The sequence below is a fragment of the Alosa pseudoharengus genome, unplaced genomic scaffold (assembly GCF_046254945.1).
Source record: "Alosa pseudoharengus isolate Yale_2024_CS ecotype anadromous, Long Island Sound unplaced genomic scaffold, YU_APseudo_1.1 YU_APseudo_1.1_scf_6, whole genome shotgun sequence".
NCBI classification, from domain to species: domain Eukaryota; kingdom Metazoa; phylum Chordata; class Actinopteri; order Clupeiformes; family Clupeidae; genus Alosa; species Alosa pseudoharengus.
Window position 1 is genome coordinate 42,263,363 of NW_027468848.1, and position 16,369 is coordinate 42,279,731.

The following is a 16,369-nucleotide window of genomic DNA, read 5'->3' on the forward strand; positions in this document are numbered from 1 at the left end:
TTGTATTTTTCAACTTTGTAACTTTTATACTTTTTAAACTATTAATTAAAAACTAATCAAAATTTCCCCATTGACTTAACATTATGATTATGACATCACAATACGGCCGTTAAGCAATTAGAATCCTATGGCAGGTGTTCGGGCCAGCTGCATCAACTGCCAGTCTCAGGCTTTAAGCATACAAACTGGCCCTATTAAGACTACACATCCTGTCCAACTGCTTCCTCTGCCAAAAACTGTTTCAAAATAAAAGTCCTCACTACAATATTTCACTGTTAAACAATTTAACCCTTTAAACTACTGAACTTTTTAACTGTTCAGCCATTGTAACTGTTACTTGTCATCAACTATGACTCCTACCCACTGTAGCTAGTTAGCATGGTTAGCATAGTTAGCATGCTAGCATGTTAGCATGCTAGTTAGCATTTTTTATAAAACTGCTAAAAATGATTAGCTAAGTTAGCTAAGTCACATGTTTAGCATAGTTAGCATGCTAACATGTTAGCATGCTAGTTAGCATTTTTTACAAAACTGCTAAAAATAATTAGCTAAGTTAGCTAAGTCACATGGTTAGCATAGTTAGCATGTTAGCATGCTAGTTAGCATTTTTTACAAAACTGCTAAAAATAATTAGCTAAGTTAGCTAAGTCACATGGTTAGCATAGTTAGCATGCTAGCATGTTAACATGCTAGTTAGCATTTTTTCCAAAACTGCTAAAAATGATTAGCTAAGTTAGCTAAGTCACATGTTTAGCATAGTTAGCATGCTAACATGTTAGCATGCTAGTTAGCATTTTTTATAAAACTGCTAAAAATGATTAGCTAAGTTAGCTAAGTCACATGGTTAGCATAGTTAGCATGCTAACATGTTAACATGCTAGTTAGCATTTTTTGCAAAACTGCTAAAAATGATTAGCTAAGTTAGCTAAGTCACATGGTTAGCATAGTTAGCATGTTAGCATGCTAATTAGCATTTTTAGCAAAACTGCTAAAAACGATTAGCTAAGTTAGCTAAGCCACATGGTTAGCATAGTTAGCATGCTAGCATGTTAGCATGCTAGTTAGCATTTTTAGCAAAACTATTAAAAATGATTAGCTAAGTTAGCTAAGTAAAATGGTTAGCATGCTAGCATGTTAGTATGCTAGTTAGCAAAACTGCTGAAAATGATTAGCTAGGTTAGCTAAGTCACATGGTTAACATAGTTAGCATGTTAGCATTGCTAACATGCTAGTTAGCATAACTACTAAAAATGAAAACATTAGCTAAGTTAACTAAGTTAAGTATTATCCACCTATTTAACCGTTCAATCATTCCAACTATATTAAACCTTATCTACCAAGCAAATCATTTAACCATATAAACTATCCACCTATTTAACTGTTCAGTCACTCCAACTATATTAAACCTCATCTACCTAGCAACCAATATAGTTTGTTTTTACGCTGTATGATATTTTACATCATATTTTTTGCATTTTCATGCACTGTATTTCCTTCAGGAAATGCTTTTCTAGTTATTATTATTATTATTATTATTCTTCTAACGCAGCTAATGCAGCTTCAACCGTTTAACGTAGAAACTTCATTCAAACTATGTTACGTAGGTCTTACTTAGGACATGTGAGCTTTGTATTTTTCAACTTTGTAACTTTTATACTTTTTAAACTATTAATTAAAAACTAATCAAAATTTCCCCATTGACTTAACATTATGATTATGACATCACAATACGGCCGTTAAGCAATTAGAATCCTATGGCAGGTGTTCGGGCCACCTGTTTCAACTGCCAGTCTCAGGCTTTAAGCATACAAACTGGCCCTATTAAGACTACACATCCTGTTCAACTGCTTCCTCTGCCAAAAACTGTTTCAAAATAAAAGTCCTCACTACAATATTTCACTGTTAAACAATTTAACCCTTTAAACTACTGAACTTTTTAACTGTTCAGCCATTGTAACTGTTACTTGTCATCAACTATGACTCCTACCCACTGTAGCTAGTTAGCATGGTTAGCATAGTTAGCATGTTAGCATGCTAGCATGTTAGCATGCTAGTTAGCATTTTTTGCAAAACTGCTAAAAATGATTAGCTAAGTTAGCTAAGTCACATGGTTAGCATAGTTAGCATGCTAGCATGTTAGCATGCTAGTTAGCATTTTTTACAAAATTGCTAAAAATGATTAGCTAAGTTAGCTAAGTCACATGGTTAGCATAGTTAGCATGCTAGCATGTTAGCATGCTAGTTAGCATTTTTTACAAAACTGCTAAAAATTATTAGCTAAGTAAGCTAAGTCACATGGTTAGCATAGTTAGCATGCTAGCATGTTAGCATGCTAGTTAGCATTTTTTGCAAAACTGCTAAAAATGATTAGATAAGTTAGCTAAGTCACATGGTTAGCATAGTTAACATGCTAGCATGTTAGCATGCTAGTTAGCATTTTTTGCAAAACTGTTAAAAATGATTAGCTAAGTTAGCTAAGTCACATAGTTAGCATGCTAGCATGTTAGCATGCTAGTTAGCATTTTTTGCAAAACTACTAAAAATGATTAGCTAGGTAAGCTAAGTCTCATGGTTAACATTGTTAGCATTTTAACATTATTAGCATGCTATTTTTGCATTTTCATGCACTGTATTTCCTTCAGGAAATGCTTTTCTAGTTCTTATTTTTCTTCTTCTAACGCGTTTAATGCAGCTTCAACCGTTAAACGTAGAAACTTCATTCAAACTTTGTTACGTAGGTCTTAGTTAGGACAATTGGGCTATGTATTTTTCAACTTTGTAACTTTTATACTTTTTAAACTATTAACCCAGTACACTACGGGTGACCCGTATTCGGGAAAATACAGTGCCCCCCACCTCCCCCCAACAACCCCCATGCATTTTTTTGCACCTTATCATGAACTACCATAGTCATGCTATATACCATTTTAAAGCTGAGAAACTCAAGAATCGATATATGTAAAGCTTTCCATGAATTAACATATATTTCGTGTGTAAAATATAAGTTTATCCCGATATATAACATATCAGAATACCCCCCTCCACCACCCCCCAAAGTTGCTGCGTTCATACTTTGTCACTTGTCTGTATGGCCGTACCAATAAGTTAGCCCAGCATGCTTGGTCTTGAAATTTTCGTAAGAATCCATAGATGTAAAATATCTACATTGTTTTATTGCCAATATATTGAGTAGTTGTACACGCCAGTACAAACAAAACAGATACATACGAAAAGAAGCGAAGTAAAATCTTAGTTTTCGCGGAAATCCAGATATTTCGGTTCTACTTCCATTATTGTCGCTGGATTCACGGTACTCCGCGTGTTCACGAGGCTCTTCTGATTCCATCGATACCCATTACATGTCTGTAGGACCAATGAGAGTCGAGATAGATGCCATCAAAGCCAATGAGTCACGTAAGCGATGAATCTGACACCCAGTCTTTGAATGGCCATAGCGCTGTGTCTGAGTGAGCCAATGAGATGGGACCTAGATGTCCGTGTAGCCAATGAGGAGAGCTTTCTTTAGACATGTGACACATCGTCACATTCTACTTCCCTGTCGGCTAAACTCAAGGCGCATAGCCCATGCGTAACCAGATTCCGAAGCAGTGGTTTGGAAGTTTGTTACTAAACAAGCAAGAGACATGTTTTTGAAGGTTTTTGTTCGTAAAACATGCCAAAGAGACAAAAAAAGACGAAACATGTCGAAGAACCCGAGGACATTGAAGATCTGGAGGACATCGATGAAGGAGAAGAACGCAATTTCTCGGAATGCGACTCCGAGGAGGAGCAGAACTTTTTAGCTGGGAAGGACCCTGATTTTGAGCTGTGAGTAGACTACTTATATCCATATACAGTTACAGATACAGTTTAGTTTGTTTTTGTAATGTTTAGTGCATAGTTTTTCATTTAGCTTTGTTTCATAGTGTGAACAGTGTTCTGGTACCTGGGGGGGAGGGAAGTTAGGTGAGAATGCAGTGTGTGTGTGTGTTTGTGTGTGTGTGTGTGTGTGTGTGTGTGTGTAAAAGAGAGAGCAGGGGGAGGTGTGACCTGAGTACACACATTTATATCATTTGTATAAGTTGTTGGGAAGGGTTTTCATATACTTTAGTGGGTCTGAGCCTAACTTCCACCTGTACAATTGTTTCAGTGACGGTGATGAAGACTGGGCCCCGCCAAGCAAAAAAACAAGAGCTGAGGATCCTGTGTCTGAGGAAGAGGAGCCGGTGGCCGAGACTATTTCAGTTGTTCATAACACGTTCCATTTTGTTGACCGTGGTTGCCAACATAAATACATTTCTATTGCATTGAATGTGAATCATTTGATGTTTCGTTTGCCAGGGTATTGTTATTTTTTACCTTTGTTTCATTTTATAATACAAATGTTCACTGCATTACCTTGTTTGTCCTTTTTTCATGGAAATCTCAAAGGCGTAGGAGCAAAAGTAAGAGTTTCAGGTCAGATAATGCCTCTCTGGACTCATGGCACAACCACTGCAAAGCACTCATGGTACAAGCAACATGACACAGAGAGTGTAACCTTTCATTTGACACCAAGATCATGGTTCTACATAAAGGGGTTCTTGTATAGGAAGAGTTTTAGTTTTGGGTAACCAAAGGTCCTTTTGGAGTCTCCAAATGGACACTTAGCAAAACGCATGTGTATGCCCACACAAATATGGGTCCCACACAGTCATACTTCATCCTATAAGGATCTACTTTGACATACAGATTCACAAGACCTGGTAGTGGGCCTCAGTGGTGTTTTCAAGAGAAAATAAGTGACCAAGAGGGCAGAATGTGGTCATTTCTAGAGATGTACATAACCGCCTATAAAAAAAACTATCATTCTACCCTTTGCCACTCTCTGATAGTTCATCACACAGTCAATCTATTGGTACCAAAAAATTCTACAAGGCCTTAGCTTTCCAAAGAGGTCAGGCACTTGATTGTAAGTCAAAGTATGTGGCAACAGGGCCATTTTAAGTAGGCGGTGTGCAATTTCGAGGAAAAACTCAAAATAGGGGTGTAAATGCTATGGGTTAATTAAAAACTATCAAAATTTCCCCATTGACTTAACATTATGATTATGACATCACAATAGAGCCGTTAAGCAATTAGAATCCTATGGCAGGTGTTCGGGCCACCTGGATCAACTGCCAGTCTCAGGCTTTAAGCATACAAACTGGCCCTATTAAGACTACACATCCTGTCCAACTGCTTCCTCTGCCAAAAACTGTTTCAAAATAAAAGTCCTCACTACAATATTTCACTGTTAAACAATTTAACCCTTTAAACTACTGAACTTTTTAACTGTTCAGCCATTGTAACTGTTACTTGTCATCAACTATGACTCCTACCCACTGTAGCTAGTTAGCATGGTTAGCATAGTTAGCATGTTAGCATGCTAGTTAGCATTTTTTACAAAACTGCTAAAAATGATTAGCTAAGTTAGCTAAGTCACATGGTTAGCATAGTTAGCATTTTAGCATGCTAGTTAGCATTTTTTGCAAAACTGCTAAAAATGATTAGCTAAGTTAGCTAAGTCACATGGTTAGCATAGTTAACATGTTAATTAACATAGTTATCATAACTAATAAAATGATTAGCTAGGTTAGCTAAGTCATATGATTAGCATAGTTAACATTTTAACATTGGTAACATGCTAGTTAGCATAGTAACTTGGTTAGCATTATTATCTTTGTTAACATAGTTAGCATAACTATTAGAAAACATTGGAGCCATTCCAACTCTTAGTTATCGTCAACTATCTGCCTAAATAATTTAACCATTTCAATTATCAACCTATTTAACTGTTTAGTCATTCCAACTATATTAAACCTTATCTACCAAGCAAATAATTTAACCATATGAACTCATCATATTTTTGCATTTTCATGCACTGTATTTCCTTCAGGAAATGCTTTTCTAGTTATTATTATTCTTCTTCTAACGCACTTAATGCAGCTTCAACCGTTTAACGTAGAAACTTCATTCAAACTATGTTACGTAGGTCTTACTTAGGACATGTGAGCTTTGTATTTTTCAACTTTGTAACTTTTATACTTTTTAAACTATTAATTAAAAACTAATCAAAATTTCCCCATTGACTTAACATTATGATTATGACATCACAATACGGCAGTTAAGCAATTAGAATCCTATGGCAGGTGTTCGGGCCACCTGGACCAACTGCCATTCTCAGGCTTTAAGCATACAAACTGGCCCTATTAAGACTACACATCCTGTTCAACTGCTTCCTCTGCCAAAAACTGTTTCAAAATAAAAGTCCTCACTACAATATTTCACTGTTAAACAATTTAACCCTTTAAACTACTATACTTTTTAACTGTTCAGCCATTGTAACTGTTACTTGTCATCAACTATGACTCCTACCCACTGTAGCTAGTTAGCATGGTTAGCATAGTTAGCATGTTAGCATGCTAGTTAGCATTTTTTGCAAAACTGCTAAAAATGATTAGCTAAGTTAGCTAAGTCACATGGTTAGCATAGTTAGCATGCTAACATGTTAGCATGCTAGTCAGCATTTTTTACAAAACTGCTAAAAATGATTAGCTAAGTTAGCTAAGTCACATGGTTAGCATAGTTAGCATGCTAACATGTTAGCATGCTAGTTAGCATTTTTTACAAAACTATTAAAAATGATTAGCTAAGTTAGCTAAGTCACATGGTTAGCATAGTTAGCATGCTAGCATGTTAGCATGCTAGTTAGCATGCTAGTTAGCATTTTTCACAAAACTGTTAAAAATGATTAGCTAAGTTAGCTAAGTCACATGGTTAGCATGCTATTTAGCATTTTTAGCAAAACTACTAAAAATTATTAGCTAAGTTAGCTAAGTAACATGGTTAACATAGTTAGCATGCTAACATGCTAGTTAGCATAACTACTAAAAATGAAAACATTAGCTAAGTTAACTAAGTTAAGTATTATCCACCTATTTAACCGTTCAATCATTCCAACTATATTAAACCTTATCTACCAAGCAAATCATTTAACCATATAAACTATCCACCTATTTATCTGTTCAGTCACTCCAACTATATTAAACCTCATCTACCTAGCAACCAATATAGTTTGTTTTTACTCTGTATGATATTTTACATCATATTTTTTGCATTTTCATGCACTGTATTTCCTTCAGGAAATGCTTTTCTAGTATTATTATTCTTCTTCTAACGCACTTAATGCAGCTTCAACCGTTTAACGTAGAAACTTCATTCAAACTATGTTACGTAGGTCTTACTTAGGACATGGGTGCTATGTATTTTTCATCTTTGTAACTTTTATACTTTTTAAACTATTAATTAAAAACGAATCAAAATTTCCCCATAGACTTAACATGGGCTGATGACATCACAATAGAGCCGTTAAGCAATTAGAATCCTATGGCAGGTGTTCGGGCCACCTGCATCAACTGCCAGTCTCAGGCTTTAAAGCATACAAACTGGCCCTATTAAGACTACACATCCTGTTCAACTGCTTCCTCTGCCAAAAACTGTTTCAAAATAAAAGTCCTCACTACAATATTTCACTGTTAAACAATTTAACCCTTTAAACTACTGAACTTTTTAACTGTTCAGCCATTGTAACTGTTACTTGTCATCAACTATGACTCCTACCCACTGTAGCTAGTTAGCATGGTTAACATAGTTAGCATGTTAACATGCTAGCATGTTAGCATGCTAGTTAGCATTTTTAGCAAAACTGCTAAAAATGATTAGCTAAGTTAGCTAAGTCAAATGGTTAGCATAGTTAGCATGTTAGCATGCTAGTTAGCATTTTTTGCAAAACTCCTAAAAATGATTAGGTAAGTTAGCTAAGTCACACGGTTAGCATAGTTAGCATGCTAGCATGTTAGCATGCTAGTTAGCATTTTTTACAAAACTGCAAAAAATTATTAGCTAAGTTAGCTACGTCACATGGTTAGCATAGTTAGCATGCTAGCATGTTAGCATGCTAGTTAGCATTTTTAACAAAACTGCTAAAAATGATTAGCTAAGTTAGCTAAGTCACATGGTTAGCATAGTTAGCATGCTAGCATGTTAGCATGCTAGTTAGCATTTTTTATAAAACTGCTAAAAATGATTAGCTAAGTTAGCTAAGTCACATAGCATAGTTAGCATGTTAACATGCTAGTTAGCATTTTTAGCAAAACTAATAAAAATGATTAGCTAGGTTAGCTAAGTCATATGGTTAGCATAGTTAACATTTTAATATTGTTAACATGCTAGTTAGCATGGTTACTTGGTTAGCATTATTATCTTTGTTAACATAGTTAACATAACTGCTAGCAAACATTGGAGCCATTCCAACTGTTAGTTATCGTCAACTATCTGCCTAAATAATTTAACCATTTCAATTATCAACCTATTTAACTGTTCAGTCATTTCAACTATAGTAAACCTTATCTACCAAGCAAATAATTTAACCATATGAACTCATCATATTTTTGCATTTTCATGCACTGTATTTCCTTCAGGAAATGCTTTTCTAGTTATTATTATTATTCCGCTTACCACTTTTTCTAGACGCAATTTCTCTTGAACAGTTTAACTTAGAAACTTCATTCAAACTTTGTAACGTAGGTCTTCAAACAGATCGGGTTGCTATATCTTTTCAACTTTGAAACTTTTATACTTTTTAAACTATTAAAGAAAAACTTTTAAAAAATCCCCATAGACTTAACATCGCCGATTATGACATCATAATACGGCCATTAAGCAATTAGAATCCTATGGTGTTCAGGCCACCTGAATCTCAACTGCCAGTCTCAGGCTTTAAAGCATACAAACTGGCCCTATTAAGACTACACATCCTGTTCAACTGCTTCCTCTGCCAAAAACTGTTTCAAAATAAAAGTCCTCACTACAATATTTCACTGTTAAACAATTTAACCCTTTAAACTACTGAACTTTTTAACTGTTCAGCCATTGTAACTGTTACTTGTCATCAACTATGACTCCTACCCACTGTAGCTAGTTAGCATGGTTAACATAGTTAGCATGTTAACATGCTAGCATGTTAGCATGCTAGTTAGCATTTTTAGCAAAACTGCTAAAAATGATTAGCTAAGTTAGCTAAGTCAAATGGTTAGCATAGTTAGCATGTTAGCATGCTAGTTAGCATTTTTTGCAAAACTCCTAAAAATGATTAGGTAAGTTAGCTAAGTCACACGGTTAGCATAGTTAGCATGCTAGCATGTTAGCATGCTAGTTAGCATTTTTTACAAAACTGCAAAAAATTATTAGCTAAGTTAGCTACGTCACATGGTTAGCATAGTTAGCATGCTAGCATGTTAGCATGCTAGTTAGCATTTTTAACAAAACTGCTAAAAATGATTAGCTAAGTTAGCTAAGTCACATGGTTAGCATAGTTAGCATGCTAGCATGTTAGCATGCTAGTTAGCATTTTTTATAAAACTGCTAAAAATGATTAGCTAAGTTAGCTAAGTCACATAGCATAGTTAGCATGTTAACATGCTAGTTAGCATTTTTAGCAAAACTAATAAAAATGATTAGCTAGGTTAGCTAAGTCATATGGTTAGCATAGTTAACATTTTAATATTGTTAACATGCTAGTTAGCATGGTTACTTGGTTAGCATTATTATCTTTGTTAACATAGTTAACATAACTGCTAGCAAACATTGGAGCCATTCCAACTGTTAGTTATCGTCAACTATCTGCCTAAATAATTTAACCATTTCAATTATCAACCTATTTAACTGTTCAGTCATTTCAACTATAGTAAACCTTATCTACCAAGCAAATAATTTAACCATATGAACTCATCATATTTTTGCATTTTCATGCACTGTATTTCCTTCAGGAAATGCTTTTCTAGTTATTATTATTATTCCGCTTACCACTTTTTCTAGACGCAATTTCTCTTGAACAGTTTAACTTAGAAACTTCATTCAAACTTTGTAACGTAGGTCTTCAAACAGATCGGGTTGCTATATCTTTTCAACTTTGAAACTTTTATACTTTTTAAACTATTAAAGAAAAACTTTTAAAAAATCCCCATAGACTTAACATCGCCGATTATGACATCATAATACGGCCATTAAGCAATTAGAATCCTATGGTGTTCAGGCCACCTGAATCTCAACTGCCAGTCTCAGGCGTTAAGCATACAAACTGGCCCTATTAAGACTACACATCCTGTTAAACTGCTTCCTCTGCCAAAAACTGTTTCAAAATAAAAGTCCTCACTACAATATTTCACTGTTAAACAATTTAACCCTTTAAACTACTAAACTTTTTAACTGTTTAGCCATTGTAACTGTTACTTGTCATCAACTATGACTCCAACCCACTGTAGCTAGTTAGCATGGTTAGCATAGTTAGCATGCTAGCATGCTAGCATGTTAGCATGCTAGTTAACATTTTTAGCAAAATTACTAAAAATGATTAGCTAAGTTAGCTAAGTCACATGGTTAGCATAGTTAGCATGCTAGCATGTTAGCATGCTAGTTAGCATTTTAAGCAAAACTGCTAAAAATGATTAGCTAAGTCACATGGTTAACATAGTTAGCATGCTAGCAAGTTAGCATGCTAGCAAGTTAGCATGCTAGCATGTTAACATGCTAGTTAACATTTTAAGCAAAATTACTAAAAATTATTAGCTAAGTTAGCTAAGTCACATGGTTAGCATGTTAGTTAGCATTTTTAGCAAAACTGCTAAAAATGATTAGCTAAGTTAGCTAAGTAACATGGTTAGCGTAGTTAGCATGCTAACATGTTAGCATGCTAGTTAGCATTTTTAGCAAAACTGCTAAAAATGATTAGCAAGGTTAACTAAGTAACATGGTTAGCATAGTTAACATGCTAGTTAGCATTTTTAGCAAAACTGTTAAAATGATTAGCTAGGTTAGCTAAAATTATTAGCTAAGTTAGCTAAGTAACATGGTTAACATAGTTAGCATGCTAATATTGTTAGCATAGTTAGCATGTTTAATAAAACTGCTAGAAAATGTTAGTTAGTTAGCTGCAGCACCCTCAGCACCCCCCTTCCCGCGCCCTTGGCAGTAACCTTTTAAGAGCAGAATAGATATGGATATGGATCATTTCTATATCATGTTGGGATAATCTGGGTGGGTGGGGCAGGCGTGGCCTATTGGTCAGAACTTCGGACTTGTAACCGGAGGGTTGCCGGTTCGAACCCCGACCAGTAGGCACGGCTGAAGTGCTCTTGAGCAAGGCACCTAACCCCTCACTGCTTCCCGAGTGCCGCTGTTGATGCAGGCAGCTTACTGCGCCGGGATTAGTGTGTGCTTCACCTCACTGTACACTGTGTGCTGAGTGTGTTTCACTAATTCACGGATTGGGATAAATGCAGAGACCAAATTTCCCTCACGGGATCAAAAGAGTATACTTATACATATACTTATACTGTGAACACTGAACTTCATAGGATTTGTATAGAAGATAGCCGCCATCGGTGCAAAAAAATGCGATTGGTCAAAAAATCATTTTGACTTGGATATGAAACATTTTGAACATGCCATTTTTCATACAAATGTTATAAAAGATGAAAACGCTGATTTTTCTGATCCCATGTTTCCACCACTATGTCTCAAACCTTTTGGCATGTGGCAGTGACATTTTCAGTCAAAACAAATATATTGGTCAAGAGAAAACCAACATTAAATCAACATTTGCCAGGGGTATGAATATTTTTGTTCCTAACTGTGTGTATGTTTGTGTGTGTGTGTGTGTGTATGGAATTCCCTAACCTACTTGCTTTTTTTTTCACCACAGTGGTGTGATTTGGATAACCTGGAGCAGGCTCCCTATCCAATGACTTACAACAACATTTTGGCACCCTTCCAGAAGCTTCTTCTTCTGCGATGCTTTCGTTTAGACCGTGTCTACCGTGCAGTTAGTGACTATGTCACTGTTACTATGGGAGAAAAGTAAGGAAAGTGATTATACTCAAGCAAATAAACAGATAATACACATTGTCAAAAATATTCACACCATAAATATTCCTGCCTGTCTTTACAACCAGGTATGTACAGCCCCCTGTAATCAGTTTTGAAGCCATATATGAACAGAGCTCCCCCAACTCGCCCATAGTGTTTATTCTCAGCCCGGGATCTGAACCAGCCAGTGATCTAATGAAGCTGGCTGAGCGATCAGGTTTTGGGGGCAGTAAGCTAAAGTTTCTTGCCATGGGGCAAGGCCAAGAGAAGGTACTGTATAACAAAATTACTCTGTTAAATAAACAAACAACTACTTATTGTTGCGACGGAATGTTTGGCTGACTGTAATTATGTATTTGTATCGTTCACAAACACTTGGGGGTAGCCTATCAAGACCAGTGAAATGTGTCAACTCTCTTACTCTTACTAGGAGGCCTTGGATGGCATTGGAAATTAACAGTAACTGCAAATGCTGGATACTTGATGTGCAATTGTCTATGTATGTTAGGGGTCCAAGCAGTGAAGGTGCTGGAATCCTATTTTATTTATTGTTATTATTATGGGATTATTATACAAAACTCACTGCCATATACGTAATATTTGATCACTGTTTTGCTACAAATTTTCTTTCACATAATGAATGCGCACAATAGAAAGTGAAAGTAAGCCTACTATCTGTTACTATCTGTTACTGTATGTTCACGTCCGCAATCGATTGTAACATTCCTAAAATGGAGAACACATCCATGTTCTCTTGCGTTATATATGCTGTCATGCTTCTGTGTTTGCAAAATTCCTGACAGTTCCTGATCGCTAAACTTTTGTTTTCCTTTCCTGTCGATAGTGGTTGATGTAGAAGCACCTAGACTTCAGCGGTGACAAATCCTGCTGAGAGAGAGAGAGAGAGGCACCCGCAAAGTGGTCCTGCGCGCGTGTGTCTCTGCATTAACGTTATTAGACAGCGCTGTAAAATGTGTGCGGGAATTTCTCGTATTATGATGGTTAGAGTTGCGGGACTTTTATTATTATGCTCATTACTTAACTTACTGTATGCACAATACCTGCAATCCCGCGCTGAAATTTAGGGCCTGATTTTAAATGCACATTTTTTTTTTCTCACGCTCTCTCTGAGGTGGCCTGCCAAGAATTTGCTCTGCTGCCAGCTTGTGCCAATATATATCGTCCAAAATGCTTGATTGCATTGCATTCTCCAGATTTTTAGCTAAATTTGAATGTACCACAGCAGCATTTCTGTTCAGTAAATATTTTGTAAATTGCTTTACAATTAGCGTCGGGCCCTCGTTGGCAGCCTTCGGCTTACCAGCTTGCCACTATTCACTCCTTCGTCTTCATTAACATTCCCGCTAGAATTCTCAATATTTTGGCCTCTATGTGTCCAGGTACATAGTCTGTCTGTTCTTGGTCTTGGATTTTGTGAAATAAATGTCTAAATATCACCTGCTTGCCTCAGCTTTGGTCATGTCGTTTTAAAACTGCATCCTTTTCTCTGTCGTGAGCATTTAATCTGCTGCCAGTTTGTGACTCCACATTGCCCAAAATGCTTGATTGCATTGTATTCTCAACATTTTAGCTAAATTTTGGTGTACCACATCAGCATTTTCTTTCAGTGAATCTTTTTTAGCCTAAATTGCTTTACAATTACCTTCTGGCCCTTCTCTTGGCTGCCTTCACTCATTGGTCTTCAATAACATTAATCTTTTTGGCCTCAATAGTCCAGTTACATAGTCTCTGTCTGTTTTTGGATTTTGTGAAATACATTTCTAAATAATGCGATTATAGTCCGGTGCGACTTATAAATGTTTTTTTCCTGTTCATAACGCATTTTTTGGCTGATGCGACTTATACTCCGGAGCGACTTATATTCCGGAAAATACGGTACACACCCAGCCAGCCCTAACATTGTGGGCATTGTGGCGCAGTGGTTAGCATCACTAACCTGACTCTCGCCAGATGAATTTTGTTCCGCCTAGCTCCACTCATCCATCTGGGATCGATCCATTGGAGAGGTGTTTCAGAAGGCTGGGCCTTATCAAAAATCCTTGCAATATGATTGGATAAGCCATTTGTCCGTCATCTATTGACGTGCTACTTCAACCACTCACATCGAAGCCAACCCGTGACGCTGAGAACAGTCTCACAGTCACTTCTACACTACGTCACATCTATGAAACTCCCGCCCCGCGTCCTGATTGGCTCTACCATAAAATCAACCATCTGGTGCCGAAATCACTCTGAACGGAAGCGATCCCAGATGGATGTGAGTGGAGCTAGGCGGAGCTAGGCGGAACGAAATTCATCTGGCGAGAGTCAGGTTATAGCATCACTGCCTTTAATGTAGAAGTTCCGATCCGTTCGATTCTAGGGCACTGCCTGTGTTGCCAAGATCTGCACTCAAAAATCTGTAAGACCTGCTGTGCCACTGCGGTTTATAGGCCATGGTGGTGCCTTGACTCGTGCTCAGTTCTCACAATTCTATAATCTCTGTGCCCAAAGGTCTAAGGCTGTGACCTGCAGTTGCCACTGTGGCTTACAGCCATAATTTCTGCAAAATGCAACAAGGATCTCCCTGGTCTTAACTGCTTGGACCCCGATAGTTGCTGCTTGTGGTTATATTTTTAAATTAATATTTTAATAATCTATTATGTATTGTATTTTCAGTGGTGATGAATGTGGATAACTGAAATCGGGATATGGAATACCTAGTACTATAACTTCTTAGAAAATGTATTCCCATGTGTTAACCACATAGCTGATGACATTTTGCAAAATCAATTTATAAACTGTGGTTAATAGTCTGGAAATTACAGTAACTTTTGATTGCAAAAATGAAAATGAAACAAAAACGGCTTTGTTAGTGTTGCTCATTTTTCATGTCTGTCCTTTAGGTTGCACTGCAGTTGCTTGAGACAGCTGTATCACGTGGCCAGTGGCTTATGCTTCAAAACTGCCACTTGCTGGTGAAGTGGCTCAAGGATCTGGAGAAATCTCTGGAGAGGATCAGTAAACCCCATCCTGATTTTCGTCTCTGGCTTACCACTGACCCAATTAAGAACTTCCCCATTGGCATTTTGCAAAAGTCCCTTAAGGTAGACAAATCATTCTTGCTAATTATCATTATTGCTAATGTCATTGCTGCCTACCACAACTCATTTAATCCAGTAGTGGTCTAAAAACAGCACTACCCCTAACCAAGCCTGATAGTAAAGGTGCTAAGGCAAATGCAATGTGTAATTTTTAGGGTTAGGGTTAAATAGGCAAAATCCTATATTTCTGTTACAGAAGCAATTCCTAAACGCATGGCTGTGTCCTCAGACCTCTTATCTTTAGTTATTTCGTTTTTTCAATCTGCAGTCATCGAGTCATGCCTGTATCAGCTTAAAAAGTGCACAAGACTGCCTGTATCTATGATTTGAGTGTTCTAAAGAATCTTTAATGGTTGCCTTAATGTCAGAGAAATTTAAATTCATCCAGGAACAATATAAAAGACAGGAAGTTGGAGAGCATATCATTTTGATTCATTTGAGGTGAAGGATAAATAGATGAAATTTAAAAATATATATTTTGTTGTGGATGTTGGTGTTGATTAATATTTATTTTGAATTAAATGTTTAAAAATACATAGCCTATACATTTACTTAATTAACCTACAGTACAGGCCAAAAGTTTGGACACACCTTCTCATTCAATGCGTTACCTTTATTTTCATAACTGTTTACATTGTAGATTCATCAAAACTATTAATGAACACATGTGGAATTATGTACTTTTTTAAAAAAAAGTGTGAAATAACTGAAAACATGTCTTATATTCTAGTTTCTTCAAAGTTGCTATTTTTTTTTAAATTTAATACCATATTCAGCAAGCTATAACTTGACATATATTCATCTGTGGGCCAAATAAATTGAACCCGCTGTGCACAGTTTTGCCCATGGAGAGGGTGAACCACAGATGTGTTATGATCACAGATGCCTCTCTCCACGTATATGAGGGACACACTGCCAGAGGTGTATGGATGGTCTCGATGAGATGCCTCTACATAAATGTACTAGAGCTCTACGGTGTATTTCTATACTGAAGCACTTTGAAACTCAATTGGCCGGCCATCACCTTCTGGTCAGGATGGACAATATGGTCACAGTGGCTAAAGGAGACTACTGTTGTGAACACACAAATATGTACTATCACTACACACAATGCACTTGCCTGTAGCTCAGAACACAGGTGTGGATCTCCTCTTCAGAGGCAGACCACTCCCCTCAAAAGGTGAACCTACTGTCAGGGCCAATGAGGCCAGATAAAGACTATTGACCCAAAAGCAGACAAACACAATGCAGGCAGCCAGGAATCACTCTGTAGGCAACAGAAAAGGTAACTCCTGTCAAAAAATGTAAAAAATCACAAC

General features: G+C 36.7%; 1 protein-coding gene across 1 annotated transcript in view; it reads left to right on the forward strand.

The window, feature by feature from the left end:
* Nucleotides 1–16,369, forward strand: part of dnah10 (dynein axonemal heavy chain 10) — a 394,370-nt gene that overhangs the window by 340,433 nt on the left and 37,568 nt on the right. Inside the window, exons 67-69 of the mRNA XM_076271417.1 lie at nucleotides 11,783–11,937; nucleotides 12,033–12,216; nucleotides 14,853–15,053. Coding sequence (XP_076127532.1) covers nucleotides 11,783–11,937; nucleotides 12,033–12,216; nucleotides 14,853–15,053 — 540 coding nt within the window. The remainder of the gene's footprint in view (nucleotides 1–11,782; nucleotides 11,938–12,032; nucleotides 12,217–14,852; nucleotides 15,054–16,369) is intronic.